Source organism: Lynx rufus, unplaced genomic scaffold (genome assembly GCF_022079265.1).
Source record: "Lynx rufus isolate CCGP_SWC_20201006 ecotype Redwood Valley unplaced genomic scaffold, mLynRuf1.p SCAF_1, whole genome shotgun sequence".
Lineage (NCBI taxonomy): Eukaryota > Metazoa > Chordata > Mammalia > Carnivora > Felidae > Lynx > Lynx rufus.
Window position 1 is genome coordinate 195,357,797 of NW_025814823.1, and position 22,081 is coordinate 195,379,877.

The 22,081-nt window shown below is 46.2% G+C and overlaps 1 protein-coding gene across 2 annotated transcripts in view; it reads left to right on the plus strand.

Moving 5' to 3' along the window:
* Positions 1-21,218, plus strand: part of GLRA1 (glycine receptor alpha 1) — an 82,937-nt gene extending 61,719 nt beyond the window's left edge. The window contains exons 5-9 of one of the 2 annotated variants that reach the window (XM_047073533.1): positions 1,391-1,473; positions 3,356-3,493; positions 5,862-6,076; positions 14,100-14,246; positions 20,904-21,218. In XM_047073533.1, the coding sequence (XP_046929489.1) occupies positions 1,391-1,473; positions 3,356-3,493; positions 5,862-6,076; positions 14,100-14,246; positions 20,904-21,218 (898 nt within the window). The remainder of the gene's footprint in view (positions 1-1,390; positions 1,474-3,355; positions 3,494-5,861; positions 6,077-14,099; positions 14,247-20,903) is intronic. The other variant, XM_047073543.1, reaches the window with a different exon arrangement.
* Positions 21,219-22,081: the final 863 nt, after the last annotated feature.

Consider the following 22,081-nt stretch of genomic DNA (forward strand, 5'->3'; position numbering starts at 1 on the left):
GTCCTGCCAGTGCACATCCAGATGGAAGGGTGATGGGCTCATGAGAGCCACCAAGTGCCCTGACTGGCTGGGGCAGGAGAGGTTACCCTGCTTGGATTTTGCTGCTGCCAGGCTAGTTTTGTATCTTTACAAAGCTAAGCCCCATGCAGCATGACAGAAGGACAAATCAGCAAAAAGTGATGTTCCCAAGGTCATTCAACTTCAGGAAATTAACCTAGTGTGACAGCTGCCCCACTTTGGAGCTTTTATCTGCAGAAATTCAACTGTGTTCACTTTCTCTTCACCTTCCCCTTCCCTCTCCCACCCCATTCTTCCCTTCCTTCTCACCTTCCTTTCCCCCCTCTTGCTTCTTACCTTGTGCTTAAATGGGACCCAAATCCAGACCAGTTGGAAGTGAGCTGGAGGGAGGAAGTGGACACAGGGCCATGCGCTCACCGTCTGCAGCTAAGATGCCAGCAGCTAAGTGTCACTAGACCACCGCCAGTGAGGTGCCTTTCAGGCTGGCAGTGTTGGAAAGCAAACACATGAGCTCAGAATCCAGTGGCCAGGAGACAAAGTTTTGAATCCTGCCTTTGAGCCATCACTTGCTGTGTGACCTTGCATGAGTCCCTACCAATTCTTCTCTGTACCTCAGTTTTCTCACCTGTCAAATGAGGGAGTTGGCCTGATGATCTAAGGCTCTTTGGGGCTCCGAGAGCCTTTCTTCTCCATTCTCTGCAGCAGGTGCTCAGATGTTGGCACAGCCTTTTAAGCTGAAGCCTTGCAACCTAACCTGAGCTGCAGACTTCAGCTCTGTTAGGGGGACTCCCTCTGGGTCTAAGGCTGAGCCTCTTCAAGGGTCTAACAACCCAAAATAAACGGCTATCCCACAAGCCTGGGGGCACCCACCACTTCCCAACTGACTCCAGCGTGAGCCCACAGGTGTGAGCCAGCTCTGTTTGGACACCCAGAAGGGCCTCTTTGAAATGGCTTTTGATAAGTCCAGTGTATGAAGGGAGGCAGCAAAGAACCACTTGAAGCACCTGACAGGTGCACCTGGGAAACCTGAGGCCTGGGGCTACTCAACTTAAAATCCAGACTCTGCAGAAGACAGCCCCTGGCCTCCAGGCCTTCAGGCAGCTTGCTACAGGCAGATGTCTAGAAGCCAGATAGTCTCCAAAGAAACCCACGAATTCCACTGACTGTGTGACTTTAGGCAACCTACTGTATCTCTCTGAGCCTCCACTCCATAGCTGGAATATAGAAATAGACATGTATTATTTCAATACACACCAGTTCCCTGCCCTCCTTGACTTGTCCAAGTTAACTGATTTTCTGGTAATCACTAGCACAGAGGCACAGCTTCCCTGGTCTGTGGGTCTACCATCATCCAATTCTTTTCTCTTCCCAGAATCACCCTGACACTGGCCTGCCCCATGGACTTAAAGAATTTCCCCATGGACGTCCAGACGTGTATCATGCAACTGGAAAGCTGTGAGTCCCTTGCCTGAGGGTTTTAGAAAAAAACAGACTCCCCTTTACCTAGGGGACGAGCAGAACTTCCCATACAGCTACTCCTAACTGCTGGACCCCAGGGGATTACTGCACTAGCCCAAAATACCAGATGAGGGGCTTTGCTTTAGAAAATGCATTAGAAATACAACCCCCCTTCCATTGTCTGGCTGAGGCCCAACTTTGAAGCCAGCAGTATTTTCCCAAGATTCTGTTCCATGTCCCTTGCGGACATGCTCTCCAGGAGTGCAGCAGGAAGAGTTTGAACAAGCCATAGTCCTTGAACTCACAGGAAGATAGACAACTAGATGCACAAGTAACTCTAACACAGGGCGGCAAGCGGTAAGCATGTTGTGAGAAGTACAAATGCTGTGGCCTCATGGCAGAAGAGTGCTTCCTTCTGGTTGGGAAAGAGAAGGGGTGCTAGGGAAGGTTTTATGTAGGAGGTCACAAGTGAACCTACCAGAGGAGGTAGCTGCCTTCTTTGATTGCAGACAGAAACCAATCCAATTTAAAAGATGGAAAGAAATGGAAGGACATAGGGGGTCCTCATGGACTTGAAAGAGAAGCTGAAAGCACAGGAACCAGGGCAGAGGATTTAGGCAGCGGGAACCAATGGGGCAGCCCCTTGGAGCACCACCTCTGAGCGGAATTGGCACCAGCCCACTCTGAACCTTTTGTCACTTGCCTCCAGAATCAACTCAGGAGACTATAAATGTTGGAGAGGATGTGGAGAAACGGGAACCCTCTTGTACTGTTGTTGGGAATGCAAACTGGTGCAGCCACTCTGGAAAACAGTGTGGAGGTTCCTCAAAAAATTAAAAATAGATCTACCCTATGACCCAGCAATAGTACTGCTAGGAATTTACCCAAGGGATACAGGAGTGCTGATGCATAGGGACACTTGTACCCCAATGTTTATAGCAGTACTTTCAACAATAGCCAAATTATGGAAAGAGCATAAATGTCCATCAACTGACGAATGGATAAAGAAGATGTGGTTTATATATACAATGGAGTACTACGTGGCAATGAGAAAGAATGAAATCTGGCCATTTGTAGCAACGTGGATGGAACTGGAGGGTATTATGCTAAGTGAAATAAGTCAGGCAGAGAAAGACAGATACGTCTCTCCACTCATACGTGGATCCTGAGAAACTTAACAGAATACCAGGGGGGAGGGGAAGGGGGGAAAAAAGTTACAGAGAGAGAAGGAGGAAAACCATAAGAGACTCTTAAATTCTGAGAACAAGCTGAGGGTTGGTGGGGGGTGGGGGAGAGGGGAAAGTGGGTGATGGGCATTGAGGAGGGCACCTGTTGGGATGAGCACCGGGTGTTGTGTGGAAACCATTTTGACAATAAATGTTAGATAGATAGATAGATAGATAGATAGATAGATAGATAGATGATAGATAGAATCAAAGTCCTGCCATAGAGGACCTGATTGATATAGTTGAGTCGTTAACTCACACCTTGGCCCCCAACTGATAGTCCTACAACAGTATTCTATAGAATCATTCCCCAGAGGAAAAGAGGGAGCTTGCAAGGATGGTGTGCAGGCAAAGTAGCAGATGTGAGCTGAATATGACCATGGGGTAAGTATTGGGGACAAAAGGACAAGCCAGTGTCAGATGGTGGGAGGGGTAAGAAGCACGGTAGAAGGGCAGGGGCTGGAAATAATTAAACCAGTTTTAACCTCTTTTGTTGCAAGTGGGCTGGGAGAGAGTGGCAGCAAGACAACATGGTCTCATGAGTTCCATCTAGTGCCCAATGCCTCTTTGTCTCTAACCCAAACCAACTCTGACATGCTTCAAATAAATGCTTCTGGGTGGTGACTGCTCCTTCTTCTGAACCCCCATCCCAGTTGGCTATACCATGAATGACCTGATCTTCGAGTGGCAGGAGCAGGGAGCTGTGCAGGTGGCAGACGGACTAACTCTACCACAGTTTATCCTGAAAGAAGAGAAGGACTTGAGATATTGCACGAAGCATTACAACACAGGTAGGTGCAAGGATGTCCTCCTCAGGTCCCACCCCCAATCAGGGCCAGAGGTCATTTCAAACATTCATTCAATCAAGAGGCGTTCTTGATGGACATAGCTTTGTGTTAATTACCTCATGGTTAAGAGAATAGGCTTTGAAACCAGAAAAGTGGCTCTGACCCTTTCTTCCTGGATGTCCTGGGGCAAGTCACTGAAGCTTAGGTCACACTTCATTGCAAGGGAGTCTGGGAGATATGGTCTCCATCCCAGGTAGCAGCATGCCCAGTCAAAATGAATCCTACTCCTAAGGCAGAAGGGCAGAGCTGATATTAGGAGGACATCTAGCAGAGTCTGTCACAGGGGAGCTGTCATTTCTGACAGAGCACAAGTACACAGACTTCAGCAGGAGGGAGCTGAGAGGTGGCACTGGGGTTATAAATAAGTGCGGTTGGAAAGCGTCCCCTAGATTGTGAGCTGCAAGAGGGTGAAGAAACCACCACTGTTTTGCTCAGGTCTCTGTTTCCCAGGCACAGCACAGCCTTCGTTGGAAGATCAGACACAGGAATGAACTGGAGTCAAACCAGGACTGGCCTTCCCTGCCCTGCCTCAGGCTGGGAAGGAGCTTCATGGAGGCACAGTGGAAGAAAGACAGTCAATATGCCAGCTGGAGGGCTGGGTAGGAGGCTGCTGTGTGAGCCCAGCTGAGGAGAGTAGAGGCATGAAATAGGCTGATGACAGATGCCAGAGAGAAGAGGAGGTGAAGCAGGGGTGTTGAGAGAAATCACTATGTGCTCTGGTGCAAGGAGAAGGCCCAGAGCAAGGGCCGGTGGCATGAGCTCTGGGCTGTCTGGGACAGCTGCCCCTTCCCGTGTAACCTCCGAGGTGTCTCAGAACCTCGAAAGATACTCTCTTGATCCCTGGGCGCGCTGAGCCTTAGAGAGGTAATGGTACTCCCATTAGCAGCCATGAGAACAGTGACTTCCCATGAGTCACATAACCACACTGACTCTCACATACCACAGCCCATCACCGTTTACACAGCACTTTCTCATTCACTACCTCATTTGTTCTTGACTATTCCTATTGAAGTGAGAGCAGAGTTCTGTGCTTGTGCTAAGCCCTGTGGTTACAAGCGAGAAAGGCTGATAAGGCCCTGCCCCATGGAGCAGACAGTCCAGGGAGCTCTAGGAAATCACCTAGTAACTGTGCTGCAGTGGACTGGAGCTGAGAACACCCCCATGGGACTGGCTCTGTCTCAGTTCCAGGGATGCACAGGTAGGGAGGAGACCAGCTACCCACAGTCCAGTGCAGAGAACAGAGAGAGAACGATGTGCCTATACACTCACTGTATTGTGCCCTAAAGGCCCTGATGACCATGTGAACAGAACTGAACTGAAGGAATCTAGGGGTTGGGGGGGGGGTGTTGAGCCTAGGGCAGACCACATTCAAAGCATCACAGAGGAGCAAGGTGCTTGCTTTGTCTGGTTGTGGGAAGGAGTCTGGGCATTCCAGACAGAGGCATTAGCAGGAGCCAAAGCTCAGAAGTGGCAAAGTGCAGGACATGCTCAAGGCAAGGGATAGAATAGAGGGGGTCATGATTAGGGTGAAGAAAGAAGGGAAGGATGGAAAAGCAGGCCAGAGCATGTCTGTGAAGAGTGGACTAAAAACTTTGAACTTTTCCCTGTAGGTAAAGGAGACTTTCTGGTCTGAGGAGAGAAGGAAGGAAAGAAAGGTTTTATAAGAGGAAGTAAGAGGGGCCACCTGGGTGGCTCAGTCGGTTGAGCGTCCAACTCTTGATTTGGGTTCAGGTTATGATCTCACGGGTGAGTGAGATTGAGCCCCATGTTGTCAGCCACACTGTTAGCATAGAGCCTGCTTGAGATTCTTCCTCTCCCTTTCCCTCTGCTCCTCCCCCCACCCTCTCTCTTTCAAAATAAATAAATAAATATTAATAAAAAAAAAAGAATGGTCTACTTAGGCCCACTCTTAGCAACACAATAAGGCTGATGAGGATGATGGCAACTGACATTCCTGAGCATTAATGATGTGAGGACCGTACTAAGTTCTTTATAGGCATCGTCACAGTAACCAAATGAGGTAGGTACCATCATGACCACCACCACCATCATCATCATCATCATCACCATCCCTACTTTACCATAGATAAGGAAACTGAGACACAGAGCGATTCACTTGTCTTGTCTGAGGACACTTGTCTGAGGACACAGCTAGTGTGAGCCTGAACCAGGCCCCAGCTGACCTCAAAGCCTTGGTTGTTTTGACCTCAAAGCCTTGGTTGTTTTGATCTCAAAGCCTTGGTTGTTTTGACCTCAAAGCCTTGTTCCAACCCACCAGGCGACTTTGCCTTCTCACTATAATTTCTCGCAGGGAAATTCACCTGCATTGAGGCCCGGTTCCACCTGGAGCGACAGATGGGCTACTACCTGATCCAGATGTACATTCCCAGCCTGCTCATCGTCATCCTTTCATGGATATCCTTCTGGATCAACATGGATGCCGCGCCAGCCCGTGTGGGCCTGGGCATCACCACTGTGCTCACCATGACCACCCAGAGCTCTGGCTCCCGAGCATCCCTGCCCAAGGTAAGTCCTACTGCCCAAGAGCACAGAACACCTGGACAAAGGACTCTCATCTCCCCACCTTGCCTGAGATAAAGAGAGCGCAAGGAATTAGTCACTATGTATCTACTACACTTGGCAGGATCCAGCACTCTGGGGGTGTTTTTGTTTGTGTTTTGGAGTTGTTGCACACAGTAAACTTATTTGCAGCAAATACGGAGATCATGGGGAATAACTTCCAAAGCCATGAGTCCCTGAGTGAGGGTGAATGGGTTCCTTTTATTTAGGGTCAGGATGCATATAGAAAGGGGAGCCTCATCATTGTATGTAGAGGCGGGCGTAAGGTTGCGCATGTGCCTTAAGGAAACATGCCAATAGGTATATTATGTGAATGAGGCTTGTGCTCCCCCTTGGGTGGAGATTTTAGTATTAAAATGAGGGAAAGGTAATGGTAGGTCACTCCACAGGTCACTCCATGGTCCATCTCCACAGACATGAATCAGGGGTTGAAGCCCAACTAGGATCCAGCATTCTGATCCAGCAGACCTCTCCTCCAGATGTGCATTATGTTGTATACAGTTACCAGACAACACAGTTTGCTCCATTCCCTGCCAACATTGCACACACGTCCTGCTTCACTTACTATTAACGCTCAACTCCACTTCCTCCTCCATTCACTTTTAGTGCTAAATGCAACACCCCGCTTCTTTCACCAGTAACAGTAGATACTTGGTGTTGGGTGTCTCCAAGACCATCCCTACATTCAGAGATTTGATACGACTCACAGGACTCAGCATAGCACTGTACTCACAACTGAGATTTCTTACAGTGACGTATTAAGGACATAAGCTAGGTGATAAAGGGAAAAGACACAGGCAGAGTCTGGAGGAATCCATGTGCAAGCTTCCTTGTTTTCTCCCTCCCATGAGAGGGACCACACGGAGTACATTCTTACCCCAACAATACAAAAGCAGTCACGCGTGTGAGATGTTTCTGCCCAGAGAGGCAGAGAAATTGCTTTGAGATTCTTTTAAGATTCTGTATCAGTGTTTTTTCTTGGGTGCTCGTCACATGCTCTGCCTAGCACATACGAAAATTCCAGACTCCCAGGAGGAAAGTAAATGTTCAGCATAAACCATATCGTCTGTACAGGCATTCTCTGCACAGCAAGGCCCCCTGATCAGTTAGGGGACATGGGAACATTCCCCAAATCCAAGTTCCCAGATGTCAACCAAGGGCCAATCTTACAAGCACGTCTTTCAAAGGATAGCAGCGTCATCTTAAAACTCATACGTTAACACTTTTCTGCCCCTATTTCTTACATTTCTAATGTGCAACAACACATCCCGTCACTTTCACTGTTCACGCTTGAGCCACAGTCTGCTCCGTTCACTATTACCACTAGACACAGCATTTCACTCCATTCACCATTAAAGCCGGATACACGTTCTGCTCCATTCACTCTGTACTAGACACAACATTCTGCTCCATTCTTCTAACACCAGACGCGGCATTCCACTTCATTCATTACCGACACCACACACTAATTCTCCTCCAATCACCCTTACAATAAATGCAACATTCTGTTCCTTTCACTGCTAACACCAGACCTCACATTCTGCTTAATTCACTTTTAACACTAGACATAATGTTCTGCTTCATTTACAATTAACGCCAGACACCACATACTCCTCCAGTCACCCATTCGTGAGGTACAACATTCTGTTGCCTTCGCTATGAATGCTTGATGCCTCATTCTGCTTTACTCTCTTTTAATGCCTAGACACTGCATTCTACTCCGTTCACTACTATCGTTTGTGCCGCGTTCTGCCTTTATCACTCAACAGCAGACAAAACATTCAGCTCCACCGTTAATGCCAGACTCCATGTTTGGCTCCCTTCAGCCTTATGCTAAATGCAACACTGCACCATTTCCGATTAAGGCCTCACTTAGCATTCTGTTTTGATATAGAAAGGTTGGAAGACCATACAATGAGCGCTTGAATACCCTTCACCTGGATTCCAACTGTTATCATCTTGCCACATTTACTTTAGCTCTCTCTATACACAGGTAGGTGGGTAGGTAGGTAGGTAGGTGGGTAGGTAGGTAGGTGGGTGGGTAGGTAGGTAGGTGGGTGGGTAGGTAGGTGGGTGGGTGGGTAGGTAGGTGGGTAGGTAGGTAGGTGGGTAGGTAGGTAGGTGGTAGGTGGGTGGGTGGGTAGGTAGGTGGGTGGGTAGGTAGGTGGGTAGGTAGGTAGGTGGGTGGGTAGGTAGGTGGGTGGGTGGGTAGGTAGGTGGGTGGGTAGGTAGGTGGGTAGGTAGGTGGGTAGGTAGGTAGGTAGGTAGGTAGGTGGGTGGGTAGGTAGGTGGGTGGGTGGGTAGGTAGGTGGGTGGGTGGGTAGGTAGGTGGGTAGGTAGGTAGGTGGGTAGGTAGGTAGGTGGGTGGGTGGGTAGGTAGGTGGGTGGGTAGGTAGGTAGGTTGGTAGGTAGGTAGGTAGGTGGGTAGGTAGGTAGGTGGGTAGGTAAGTAAGTAGACAAATCTTTGCTGAGTCATTTGATGATTACACACATCATGATAAGCTATCTCTAAGTAAGGAATAAGGATCGTGATACTTGTCACATCTGAAAAAATTAGCATTAATTCAATAATAATTATATTCATATAAATTATATATATTTACCAATTTTATATCAATAATTATTGAATTAGAAATAATTCCGTAGTGTCATCTAATACAGAAACTTTATCTAAATTTCCCCAGTTGCCAAAAAGCATCATCAGTAAATATGGCGAGGGATCCAATCACGGATCCAATAAAGATTCATGTTGTTCGTGGTTTCTCTTTTAATCTAGAACATTCTCCCTACTGTTGTTTGGTTCTATGACCAAACTGTTCTACTGTTCTACTAACTCTCAACGTGAGAGAAGACATTCTGCCTCATTTGCCATCCACAGTAGACACCACTGTCCCCTCTCTTCACTCTTACACAAAGCTCCCTAATCTGCACTTTGCGCTATTAACACCAAACTTTGCATTCTGCTCGATTCACCATAGATGCTTGAGACCAAATTCCATTTCCTATTACCACTTGACAACACACTGTGCTCTGTGCAACTGTAACAGCAGATATATCTGCTTTCTTTTCCTTATGTTAGACTCAACATCCTGCTCCACTGTCTATTCATAGTCGATGCCACATTGTCTTTCACTTATAATTTACGCTAGACTCAACATTCTGTTCCACTCACTGTAAACACCAGACTCAGTATTTGACTCCATTTGCTATTATAGTAATACTCAACTTCACATTATTCCTCCATTCACTTTTTTTAAAGCATAAAATTCAGTGACTATATGTTCACAAAGGTGCACATCCTCACCACTAATTCTAGGATGTTTTCATCACCCCAAAAAGAAACCCCTATGTTCATCAACAGTCATTCTTCATTCCGCCCTCTGACCAGCCTCTGGCAAACACTACTCCACTTTTTACTTCTGTGAATTTGCTTCTTCTAGACGTTTCATATAAATGGAATAAGGTAAAACGTGCACTTTCACTTAGCATAATGTTTTCAAGATCCACCTGTGTTGTACATTCTACCAGTACTTCTTTCTCTTTGGTGGCTGAATAATATTTCCCTTGTATGGGTCTATCATATTTTGCTTATCTATTCATCGGCTGAAGGATGTTTGGGTTATTTCCACCTTTTGGCTATTTTAAATAATGCTACTATGAACCTCACGTACAAGTTTTGTGTGGACAAATATTTTCAACCCTCACAGGGTGTATATCTAGGAGTAGAATTGTTGGGTCATGTGGCAACTATATGCTTAACTTTCTTAGGAACTGCCAAACTATTTTCCAAAGTGGCTACACCATGTGATAATCTCCCTAGGGTTCCAATTTCTCCACTTCCTCACCAATGCTTATTATCATCTGTCTTTTGGATTACAGACATCTTAGTGGATGTGAGGCTGTATCTCACTGTAGTTTTGGTTTGTGTTTTCCTAATAACAATGTTGAGCATCTTTTAATGTGCTTATTGGCCTATTCTAGATCTTAGGAAAAATGTCTATTCAAATCTTGTGCCCAGTTTATAATAGAGGTATTTCTTTTTGTTGTTGAGCTGTAGCAGTTCTTTGCGCATTGTGGATTTTAATCCCTTATCGTATATGTGATTTGCAAATATCTTCTCCTAATTTGGGGGTTATCTTTTCACTTGATTGGTAGGGTCCATTATACACTAAAGGTTTTAATTTTGATGAAGTAAAATGTATCTATTTTTTCTTTTGTTGGTTGGCCTTTGCTATCATATTTAAGAAACTAATGCCTAATCCAAAGTCACAAAGATTTCTATCTATGGTTTTTTCTAAGAGTTTTATAGTTTAACCCTAAATTTAGGTTTTAGTCCGTTTTGATTTTTTCATATGGTGTAGGGGAGGGATATCACTCTTTTTCATGTGGATACCCAGTTTTTACAGCACCATTTGTTGGGAAGACTATATTTTTCCCTCCGTTGAATTTACATCCTTGTCAAAAAATCCATTGACCATAAACGTATTTATTGGTTTATTTCCGGACTCTCAGTTCTGTTCCGTTGATCTGTGTATGTATCCTTATGCCAGTACCACACAGTTGATTACTGTTGCTTTGTGATTAGTTTTAAAATTGGGAAGTGTGAGTCCCCCACCTTGGTCCTTCTTAAAGATTGGTTTGGCTATTCCGGGTCCCTTGCCTTTCCATTGGAATCTGAATATGAATTTTAAGCTCAGTTTTGTCAATTTCTGCAACAACAATAAAAAAGGAAGTGAGACTGAAAATGCACTGAGTCTGGACATGAATTTGGAGAGTATTGCCATCTTAACGATATCAAGTCTTCCAGTCTATAAACAACAGATGTCTTCTCATTGACTTAGGTCATTCCACTGCCTTCTAGACTGCTTAGTTTCTAAAGAGACATCTCGTTCCTCAGAATCACAGTGCAGCTCTTTCTGCCCACAGGTCTTGTCCCCATGCTTTAATAATCTCGAGCTGCTTCCCCCAACTTAAAAGTATATAATCAATCTAACGAGGAATCAGCTGTTATTCTTATTGAGGATCTCTTGTACATGATGAGTTGCGTCTCTCTTGTGGCTTTCAAGATTCTTTGTCTTCTGACAGTTTGATTGTGAAGTGTGCAGGCGTGGATCCCTTTGAGTTTATTTTGCTTGAAGTTCATGAACTTCTTAGACGTGTACATTAGTGTTTTTCTTCAAATTTGGGGAATTTTTGGCCATTACTTCAAATATTCTTTCTGCTTCTTTCTCTCCTCTCCTTCAGGCACACTCATTAGACACATGTTAGTATACTTAATGGTTCCTCACAGATCTCTGAGTCTCTTTTCATTCTTCTTCATTCTGTCCCTCAGACAAGACAACCTCAAGCTCATGGAATCTTTCTTCTGTCTGCTCAAATATGCTATTTATCCTCTCTAGTGAACTCCTCAGTTCAGCTATTTAATTTTCAACTCCAGAATTCCTATTTTGTTCTTTTTATCATTTCTATCTCATGTTCTATGTGGTGAGATTTTGTTCTCACGCTTTTCTTTAGTCGTTTATACTAAAGGTTTAAGCTAAAGGTTTCCTTTAGCTCTTAGAACATGCTGAAAATAACTGATTTAAAGCTTTGATTAAGTCCAACATTTGGGCTTCCCCAGGGGCAGCTTCTTTTGACCGCCTTTTTTTTTTTTTCCTATGGATGGACCTGTCTTAGTCAATTCAGGCTGCTGTAACAAAGTACCAGAGACTGGGTGGCTTATAAATAACAGAAATGTGTTTCTCTCAGTTCTGGAGCCTGGAAGTCAGGTGCCAGCATGGCAGGGCTCTGGTGAGGACCTTCGTCCAGTTGCAAACTGCCAGCTTATTATTATATCCTCACATGGTGGAAAGAGAGCTAGCTATCTGGCCTCTTTTGAAAAAGTCACTAATCCCTTTATGAGGGCTCCATTCTTATGATCTAATTACTTCCCAAAGGCCCCACCTCCAAATACCATCACATTAGAATTAGGATTTCAACCTATGACAGGGAGACAGGACACAAACATCTAGTCCACTGCAAGGCTAGCCTTTATTTCTTTGCGTATCTTATAATTTAGGGTTGAAAATTACACACTTAACATAATGTGATGTGGCATCTCTGGAAATCAGATTGCGCTCCCTCCTCAGGATTTGTTGTTTTTGCTGTTTGTTTAGTAACTTTTGTGAACCAATTCTGTAACATCTGTATTCTTTGTTGTGTGGGGCCACTGAAGTCTCTGCTCAGTTAGCTTGGCCATTACCTAAAATTGGACAGAAATTTCCTTAAATGCCTGGAACCTATAAATCTCCTGGCCTTTTCCTAGGGGCTGTACATATATATTCGAACACACCTTCATCACTCAGCCAGGCAGTTTACAGTTTTGCCTTACCCTTCACTTGCAGCTGGCTCAGTGTGTCAAGGTTAGCCAGAGTTGAGAGCTAAGGGGCCTTCCCAGTCAGGTCTTCCCTGAGTACCCACACAGGCCTGTGCATGCACACAGATTCCCATGTATATGTCAGAGCTTTTTCTAAAGCTCCCGTGGACATCGCATTCCCAGATTTTCCTTTTAAGCTTTTTGATCAACCTATTGTTTGCCTGAACTGTTACCTACTACCTCAGGAGGATGTGATGTTCAACAATTGCCACTGACTCTTTTCAACAAATGCCCCCAGGGAAAAGGCCGTTCACACAGGGCCAGTTCCAAGTCAGCTCAAATAAAAGACTGCATAGTGAGTGAGGTCTTTCAGTGAACCACAAGACAGGTCAAATAATGACAGTTCTCTGGGAATGAAGCTTTAAAGAAGCTCTAACTCTGTTCTGCACTGGCCACTGATTGCCTGGATACTGGTTTTCACTGTGCTTGCAGGCTGTTGGTTTTCAAGTCTAGCACAGAGCTGGGAATAGGAGGATGTGAACATGGCAAGTTGAAACACCACAAAGCCCCAAGAGAAATAAATACACATGTCCACACAAAAACTTGTACATAGATGTTCATAGCAGCATTATTCATAATAGCCAAAAGGTAGACACAACCCTAATGTCCATCAACTGATGACTGGATCAGCAAAACGTAGTATATCCATACAAGGAGATATTATTTGGCCATAAAAAAGAATGAAATATGCTACAACATGGATGAATCTTGAAAACATTATGCTAAGTAAAAGGAGCTAGTCATAAAAGACCACATGGTGTATGATTCCATTTATATGAAACGTCCGGAAGGGGGAAATCTGTAGAAACAAAAAGTAGATTAATGGTTGCTTAGGACTGGGGGGAGAGGACTTGGAGGAATAGGGAAAAGAATGATGGCTAAAAGGTATTAGGTTTCTTTTAGAGGTGCTGAAAATATTCCAAAAGTGACCGTGATGATGGTTGCACATATCTGGAATGTATTAAAAACGATTGAAATACACACTGTAAGTGTGTAATATCTCAATGAAGCTGTTTTCTTTTTTTTTTTTAATGCCACCAAGTTTGATGCTCTTGCTGGCATTCAGCTGACTTTTTAAGTAAATGCTTTCAAGACTGCTGTTAGCCTTTGGTTAAGAGGGCTTCTGAGAAAGTTGATTCTGACCATTTTTGCTGTTGTCCTTGTTGCTTTTATAGAGGAGAGTGTTTTTGAAGATCTTACCCTGTCGCTTTTGCTAACATCCTCTGTTTACTTTTAATGTTAGGTACACCGTTCTGTTCCTATCACCCTTAGCTAAACACAACATTCCGTTTCGCTCAGTGATGATGCTCAATACACCATCCTCCTCTCTCCTCTCTCTAGTACTCGTCTAGGTACCATATTTTATTTTCTCCAATGTTTCATGCCGTCTTCCTGATGCATTTTTCTTCTCTTTTCCTCTGCACCTTCCTAATACCCCAGCTGAGGAAGGGGATAGCAGTGGGTAATGGCAGAGTTACTGAGAAGCAGAAATACTGAGATATTTCATTCTCCTCTGCCCTCATCCTCCTGTGTTCATTCCCACCCCCACTCCAGGTGTCCTATGTGAAAGCCATTGACATTTGGATGGCGGTGTGCCTGCTCTTCGTGTTCTCAGCCCTGCTTGAGTATGCCGCTGTCAACTTTGTGTCTCGGCAGCACAAAGAGCTGCTCCGATTCAGGAGGAAGCGAAGACATCACAAGGTAGGCCTTTGGATCACTGCCTAAGGAGGGACAGCTGGTGATAAACACAAGAGTTTCAGGCAGCCTTGTCTCATGATAGTTGTTTCGCTGGACCATCCTTCTCAGGGGGTAAGGCAGACACAAAATAGGGATTAAGCTCCTGGAAGCCCTAACTTCCCCTCCCATAAACAATGCCTTGATTGAGTCTGTGGGCAAGTTATTCTTCTAATCGTAATAACAGGATAGAAATTATCAGGTTACACCTGAAGACAGAACTGATGGAACACTGATGGAGTTACGATAATAACTAGCTGTGACCTTGAAGCTTGGCAGGCTAAAAGATGATTATTGGTGCCTTCTTCAAGGCTGCATTATTTCCAGGGGTTTGGTTTCAGATGGAATTGCACCACAAAAGGTTAAGATCTTTGAGTAGAATGTCCAGGTGCCAGGCCTTTGCTTCCTACTTCCAAGAAAGGGGCATCAAGCAAAATGCTCCCCCAAAGTGGGTTCTCTCACTTTATGACAGCTTGAATAAAGAAATACTTGGCAGGCCATCTCTGCAAAGTCACCAGCCTCTGCCAGCTCAGAGACTGTGTCCCAAAACCAGCAAAGGCCATTGGGGAGTGTGCAGTCTCTGGGAGCAAACTGGCTGCATACCTTGGTCTAGAACTACTTTTCCAAAAGAAGTTTCCCATGGAGATCAGAAAACCTACTTTTCTCTCCAGCCTCATCTTTACACTTCTTTTGCCTTTTTTCTCTGAGCACCAACCACCCTAGTTTTTCCCTAGTTGCTCAAGTATTTACATGGGACTTGTTCTCTCCGGAAATGCCCTCCCAGCGCACTTTGCTTAATGTTAACCAAGCGCTCGCTTTCCAGCTCTCAGCCGAGGCATCTTCCCTGAAACCTGAGTCAAAGTCAAGGTCCTGTATTGAAGTTCTCATGCAACAGTCGAGTATGGCAGCACAGATTATATCCTACATGGGCCCCTAGGCCACGGGGCACTTTTCTCTGAAGTCCTGCCTCAGTATGGACTGAACAAATGGACAAATGGATAAACTAAAGAACCAAGAAGAGCCTTTCCAGTCAGAGAGCCTACCAAGAAGTGTTTCCAGCAACAGATTAGGGCGAACACTATGAGCTGTCAGGCCACACCACAAACCTGCCGCACACCAAGGCCCTCCAAGTTTCAGACTGACCCACTTCGAATAGCTGTCTATTCAGCTACAATGTGCTGTGGCAGAGGACTCTGTTTCTTTATCACTGTTTGGTACGTGACTTCAAGCTAGCCTTTTTCTGGGCCCGTTTTCTCCATCTGTAAAATGGACCAAATTGGCACAATTGGGGACTGTGGTCAGGATTAAATCAGATTGCAAAGCAGCTTTAAGTTTTTGTTCCTGCCACACAAATGCCAGGGAATAATGATTACACATGCACAGGTTTCCATCAGTACGTTTCTTGAACGTCAGCAATCTGATTCAATTAACTTCTAGCAGGTTACCACAGGCAGGAGGTAGACGTTTCAAGACAGAAGATGTCCGTGGGAGTTAAGGTATAACCACCCTTTTAACTCCACATTAGAAGAGAAAACTATCTTACGTGCAGTAAGCCAGACAGGATTTCTTTCTTTCTTTTTTTTTTTAAAGTTTATTTATATTGAGAAAGAAAGTGAGCCTGAGCAGGGAAGGGGCAGAGAGAGAGAGGGAACAAAATCCCAAGCAGGCTCCATACAATCAGCACAGAGCCCAATGCAGGGCTCAAACCCACAGACTGTGAGATTCTGACCTGGGCCAAAATCAAGAGTCAGACACTTAACCAACTGAGCCACTGAGGCACCCCAATAGGATTTCTTTAAAGACCTCTAGTCTTGGGGCGCCTGGGTGGCGCAGTCGGTTAAGTGTCCGACTTCAGCCAGGTCACGATCTCGCGGTCCGTGAGTTCGAGCCCCGCGTCGGGCTCTGGGCTGATGGCTCAGAGCCTGGAGCCTGTTTCCGATTCTGTGTCTCCCTCTCTCTCTGCCCCTCCCCCGTTCATGCTCTGTCTCTCTCTGTCCCAAAAATAAATAAACGTTGAAAAAAAAAATTAAAAAAAAAAAAAAAAGACCTCTAGTCTTAGTCCTTACTGCTCATTGGATACTGAGCCCCTGACTATTACACTAATCTAAGCAAGAACTGGCCAAACACAACTATCTTTGCAATTTATTATTTTTCCTTTTTTTCCCACTGGCTAACTGCTTTTCACATTTTCCTCTGCTAAAAGAGGGTTAATACATTTGTTGAAGAGACACTTATTTGGGGAGACTATGTCTGAAATATTTGACTAGCTCCAGGCCACTAGACTATGCATGGCACAACCCCAGGTGGCACTATGCGCATAGACTAAAATGTAAATGGAGCCCCCTGCAGATATGTAGCATGACAGGCCTGGAGGACCTCCAAAGGCTGCCTCTGCTCTCACCAAATCCTTACCAGTTGTACACACTAGAGGAAAACAAAACTTTCTCTTGGGTCGGGGGAAGTGTAAATAAAGCCACAATCAGATTTGATCAGATAACCCTGCTCAGTTCCTTCCTCATTCTCTCACAGCTTGTTAGTGCTAGAAGAGCCTTAGAGGGCATCTTGTCCACTCTTCCCATGCGAATGACAACAGTGAGGAGGGGCAAAGTGATCATCACTAGGATCACAGAGGCACTGGTGGCAAAAGCAGGGTAGGTGCTGAAGGTCCCATGGCTTTTCTCAAAAATACTGACCACACACAGTATTCATCAATGGTTTCCATCCCGAAGTGGATAAAATAGCCCTGTATTTATTAGATGACAAATAAGAACTAAGACTTACCCAAAGGCAGAGGTCAAAAACCAGTAGCCAGAGATCAAATTCAACATGCAACTGTCCCTAATTTCACTAGCAGTGTCTTAAAAGTCTAGAATAAGGGGCCAGCATTTAAAAATCACACTTCTATCTTCAGTCAAAAAGTCACAGCCTCTGATCCCACTGCAGTCCCATCCCACCTCATACTGGGGCACAGGAACTGCCGTTAGGTAGGGAACACATTCTCCACTTTGCCACGGTCCCTTCTGACCGGAGATTTTTTTCAGCTCTGGTTCATTTCTTCCCTTACATTTCTCCTGCGTGGCCCCTGTGTGTGGTTGAATCAGTGTGACCTTGTTCCTAAGGGCTCTGAAATTGACTCAAATGTCAGAAACTACAAGGATGCAGAACTGGGCTCACCATAGAGCAGCGCTTCCTCTGGAGTAATCCCCTCTGGATGTGGCTTGTACGTTGGCAATGTACGAGCCTGGGCTGCAGAAACCTCCCTTCATCCGGATATTTGCAGAGGGGGTTTTCAGCCCCAGATGGTGAGTGAAAAGGAACTAGCTCCATGCCTGAGTTTCTCAGAGCCTGTGATCTTGGCCGGGCTCCTCAACTCCCACCATCCTCCCATGTTACCTCATTTGTTGGGCACAAAGCATCTGGTCCTCAAATTCCCTGGCCGGCCTCATTAGTCAGATTATTAGGAAACCTGCGAGCCCGGCTGGGCAGACACACTCCCAACCTCCCTGGGTTCTAGATCACACCTGCTGGATTTCCCCTGCTCCATCCCCAAGCTGTCATTTCCTGCCATCTGCTGGGGAGAACAGGAATAGCAAGCCTTTCTCCAGTCATTCCCAGGGAATTTCCTTTCTCCGGGCTACAATGTGAAATTGATGATCATCTAACTAGATGGGGCCTCCAGGCCACACCTCCACCCCTTCCACTCCTATGTTTAATTGATGAGGAAGGCAGAGAATAATTTGCCCAAAGCTGTATATAAAATTAATTTGGTGCTTCCCCTGCATAACTAGAGCCCAGTGAGAAAACACTTTCAAGCACCCTATCCTGCGGCAAGGGCAGATTTACACTGATAAGCAATAGAGTTGGGTATCCCTTCCAGGCACTGGGTCCAGTAATTTGGCCAGCTCCCCCAACTCCTTTCCTTGGCCCTGCCACAAACACCCTATAGTCAGTCGCCCTACTCACAGACAAAAATTTATTGAGATCTATTTGCTAGGCACTATACATGTTCTTTCCCCATTTCCGCAGTGAGGGTGTTGGACCAGATTCATCCATTTGCCAAAGATTTCTTGAGCATTTTTCATGTCTCAAATCCTCCTAAGTGCTAGGAATAAAATCCCATTTAAAAAAGGGCGGGGGAGCACCTGGGTGGCTCAGGCGGTTAAGCATCTGACTTCGGCTCAGGTCATGATCTCACAGTTTGTGGTTCTGAGCCCCACATCAGGCTCTATGCTGACAGTTCAGAGCCTGGAGCCTGCTTCGGATTCTGTGTCTCCCTCTCTCTCTTCCCCTCCCCTGCTTGCGCTCTCTCTGTCTCTCAAAAATAAATAAATGTTAAAAAAATTTTTTTAAAAAAAGGGAAGCTAGGAGTAGTGAAGCTATACTGGTAAACATTTACTTATTCAACAAATATTTGCTGAGTTTTGAGCTTATGTTCAGGAACTCTTCATATGTTCAGTGTTGCAGGTACAATGAACATGAATAAGACTGCCTTCATGGAGCTTAGAGTCTAACGGGAGGACAGACATTAATCAAGAGCTTTAAAAAAATAGAGAGGGATGGGGCGCCTGGGTGGCTCAGCTGGTTAAGCATGCAACTTCAACTCAGGTCGTGATCTCACGGTTTGTGAGTTCGAGCTCTGCGTCAGGCTCTGTGCTGACAACTCAGAGCCTGGAGCCTGCTTCAGATCCTGTCTTCCTCCCTCTGCCCCTCCCCTCCTCACACTCCGTCTCTATCAAAAGTAAATAAACATTAAAAAAAAATTTTTTTAAATAGAGAGGGATGTACAGGGAGCTATGGAGCACACAGCAGGGACACCTAGTTTATCCTTGACCTCAGGGAAGGCTTCTGAGCCAGACATTAGTTCAGTGGAAGAGGAGTCAGGAGCAGAGGTGGGGGTAAGAGTATGTTCCAAGGAAGAGAGAACAACTTGAGCACAGCCCCAGAGTTAAAAAGAAGGAACATGACCCTTTTGAATATATGTAAACATTTCAGGGTCACTGGTGTACAGAATGCCAGATGGAGGATGGTGCAAGATGAGATGACGCTGGAGAGGCAGGCAGGGATCGGGTCATCTACAGCCTTGTTTACCATGCAAGGATTTTAATCATCCTGAAGCCAGTGGCAGCCCATTAAAAAGTTCAAGCGAGGGATGCCTGGGTGGCTCAGTCGGTTGAGTAAGCGTCTGACTTTGGCTCAGGTCAAGATCTCATGGTTTGTGAGTTCCAGCCCCACACCAGGCTCTGTGTGGACAGCTCGGAGCCTGAAGCCTGCTTCAGCTTCTGTGTCTTCCTCTCTCTCTGCCCTCCCCGGCTCGCACTCTCCCTCTATCAGAAATAAATATTTTTAAAAAACAGCTCAAGCGAAAGATGACCAATCAGATCTGTGTTATGACAACTCAGGTGGCTTGGGAGGGCCAGACTGGAGGCGGTAGGAAGACCGGGCTGGAAGTCATCGCAACAAGCTTGTCTGGTGGCCCACGCGAGCTTGGCAAGAGCTGAGCCAGACAGGGGTTCTTATGCTGTGTTTCCTGCTGTCTGCCAGCCCTGTCCTGCACAGGAACAAACAGAAGACAGACTTTCTTCTCTAGAAGCCCTCACTACCTAGGAGGGCAACGTGAGCTGGTAAAAATTCCCCAGAGCCACACGCTGAATCAACAGCTCCGCTGAGACTCTCAGTGCCACCACAGAGCTCACACGGGAAGATAACGAAGCCAGACATGATGCAAGCGGACAACAGTGTCTCCATGAGTCAGATCAGGAAAAGATCCCCATGAGCTGGGAAAGGGAGAAATTAGAAGAATAAGGGCAGCAGGCATGTTGGTGGTGAGCATAAGGCAGGGAGGGAGAAATGCACAAGGGATGGCTGGCAAAGGGCAACCCAACTGGCAGGTGTGCAAAGCAGAAGGTAAGGGGAGGGGCAAAACCTGTAAGGTAAGTTGGAGCCAATTGATGAAGGGCTTTGAACAATAACTGAACCCGGAGGTATGTCTGAGGTCACAACTGCCAGGGATATGGGAACATGGAGGCAGAAAGGAGCTGCGGCTTCCCCGGCTTGTGAAAAGGAAGTAAGGCTCTTGCTGTCTCCTGGGCCATTCGCCCCCTCCCCCACAACCCACTCGAGGAAACATCACCTGGGGGATGGGGTGGGTAAAGAGGGCAAGGAGGCAACAGAGGCAAAGCAGGGGATCTCTCCAAATTGTCTCCTCGATTTCTAACCAAACAGCATTCAGAGTATCTGCTCATCTGTAATCTCTGATGGTCAAAAGAACCTTTTGATGTAGCGGGGTGAATCTTCTCCCCCACTTATAGGAAAATATGAAATAAAAAAACCCGAGACTCAAATAAAGAAGTGACTTGCCTCAGGTCACACAACCAGCAAGTGACAGAGCCAAGACTTGAACACAGGTGTCCAGACTCTATGCCACATTCCTATCCCCTGGTTTGTATCTGTTTCAGCAAGCAAGCGGCGCCCCTCTATAAGGCATTACTCCCCAGCCAGCCTGAAAGCCTTCAGAAACCTGGAATGGTAGAGTCCAAGAGGCAGGGAGAACCAGATGGGCGAGGCCAGGCCCCCAGGGGAGTGCCTTGCAGGGAGGGTGCCCAGCCCCTGTCTTATTTTAAGTAGAGCCCCATGCTGAATCTGTTCCAGGAGGATGAGGCCGGAGAAGGCCGCTTCAACTTCTCTGCTTATGGGATGGGCCCAGCCTGTCTGCAGGCCAAGGATGGCATCTCAGTCAAAGGCGCCAATAACAACAATACCACCAACCCCCCTCCTGCACCGTCTAAGTCCCCAGAGGAGATGCGAAAACTCTTCATCCAGAGGGCTAAGAAGATTGACAAAATATCCCGCATTGGCTTCCCCATGGCCTTCCTCATCTTCAACATGTTCTACTGGATCATCTACAAGATTGTCCGCAGGGAGGACGTCCACAACCAGTGACGGGTCTGGGATGGGGCGGGAGTGGGGGAGGCTGGGAGAGGGCAGAATGGAAATAGCACAGGAATCTGAGAGCCTAAGGAAGAGAAGGGGAAGAGAGGGAGGGGGCACACATACACAACTCCCTCTTTCTCTGAAAAATGTGCAATAGCAAAATGCAGTGATGCATGAATCTTAGAATGTGGCACTATCTATTTAACCTCGGGTGGGCTGGTGGGGGGGGGGAGGGAGGGGCTTTTCTAACACAGGAGCAGAGGGGTCGGGAGGAAGGGGAGGGGTGGGTGGGGGTTAGGGAGTGAGGAAAAACAGCTTTCAAAAACTTGAGTCCATGGGCTGTGCAGTTTTCCTATTTGGAAGGAGAGTGCAGTCTGCCCCAGAGCAGAAGGAAAGCCATGTAATATATGATATATATTCATGCTTAATATTAATGCAAAATCACAAGAACAAAGGATTTGTTTCTTAACCTATCAGCCTAGTAACTGCTTAAGTTTTTCAAGTCACAGAAGTGATGGACAATTTTTCCCAGAGTGGAAACAGTCACAAATAAGCTTTTGCTCTGGTGTGTGTCCTATACCATGGCCTTCCAAATGCCATGCCTGTTTTCACACTGGCCTGGGTGGACACATGCCAAAAAGGCAATCCACCTCTGCTTCAAGAGGGTTGTGCAGCCTGGGCATGGGCAGTGGAAATGGGGCAAAGTGGAGAGAAGAGAGGGAATGACTAAGGAGATGGGGCATTTTCAGAGGCCCAAGGATTGATAAGAGAACTGCACCTCAATCCTCACGTCTCAAGGCTAAGGACCACACCCGCCCCTCTCTGAGCCCCTCTCGCTTCTGTGCTTCAACGCCCACCCCACTTACCCTCCA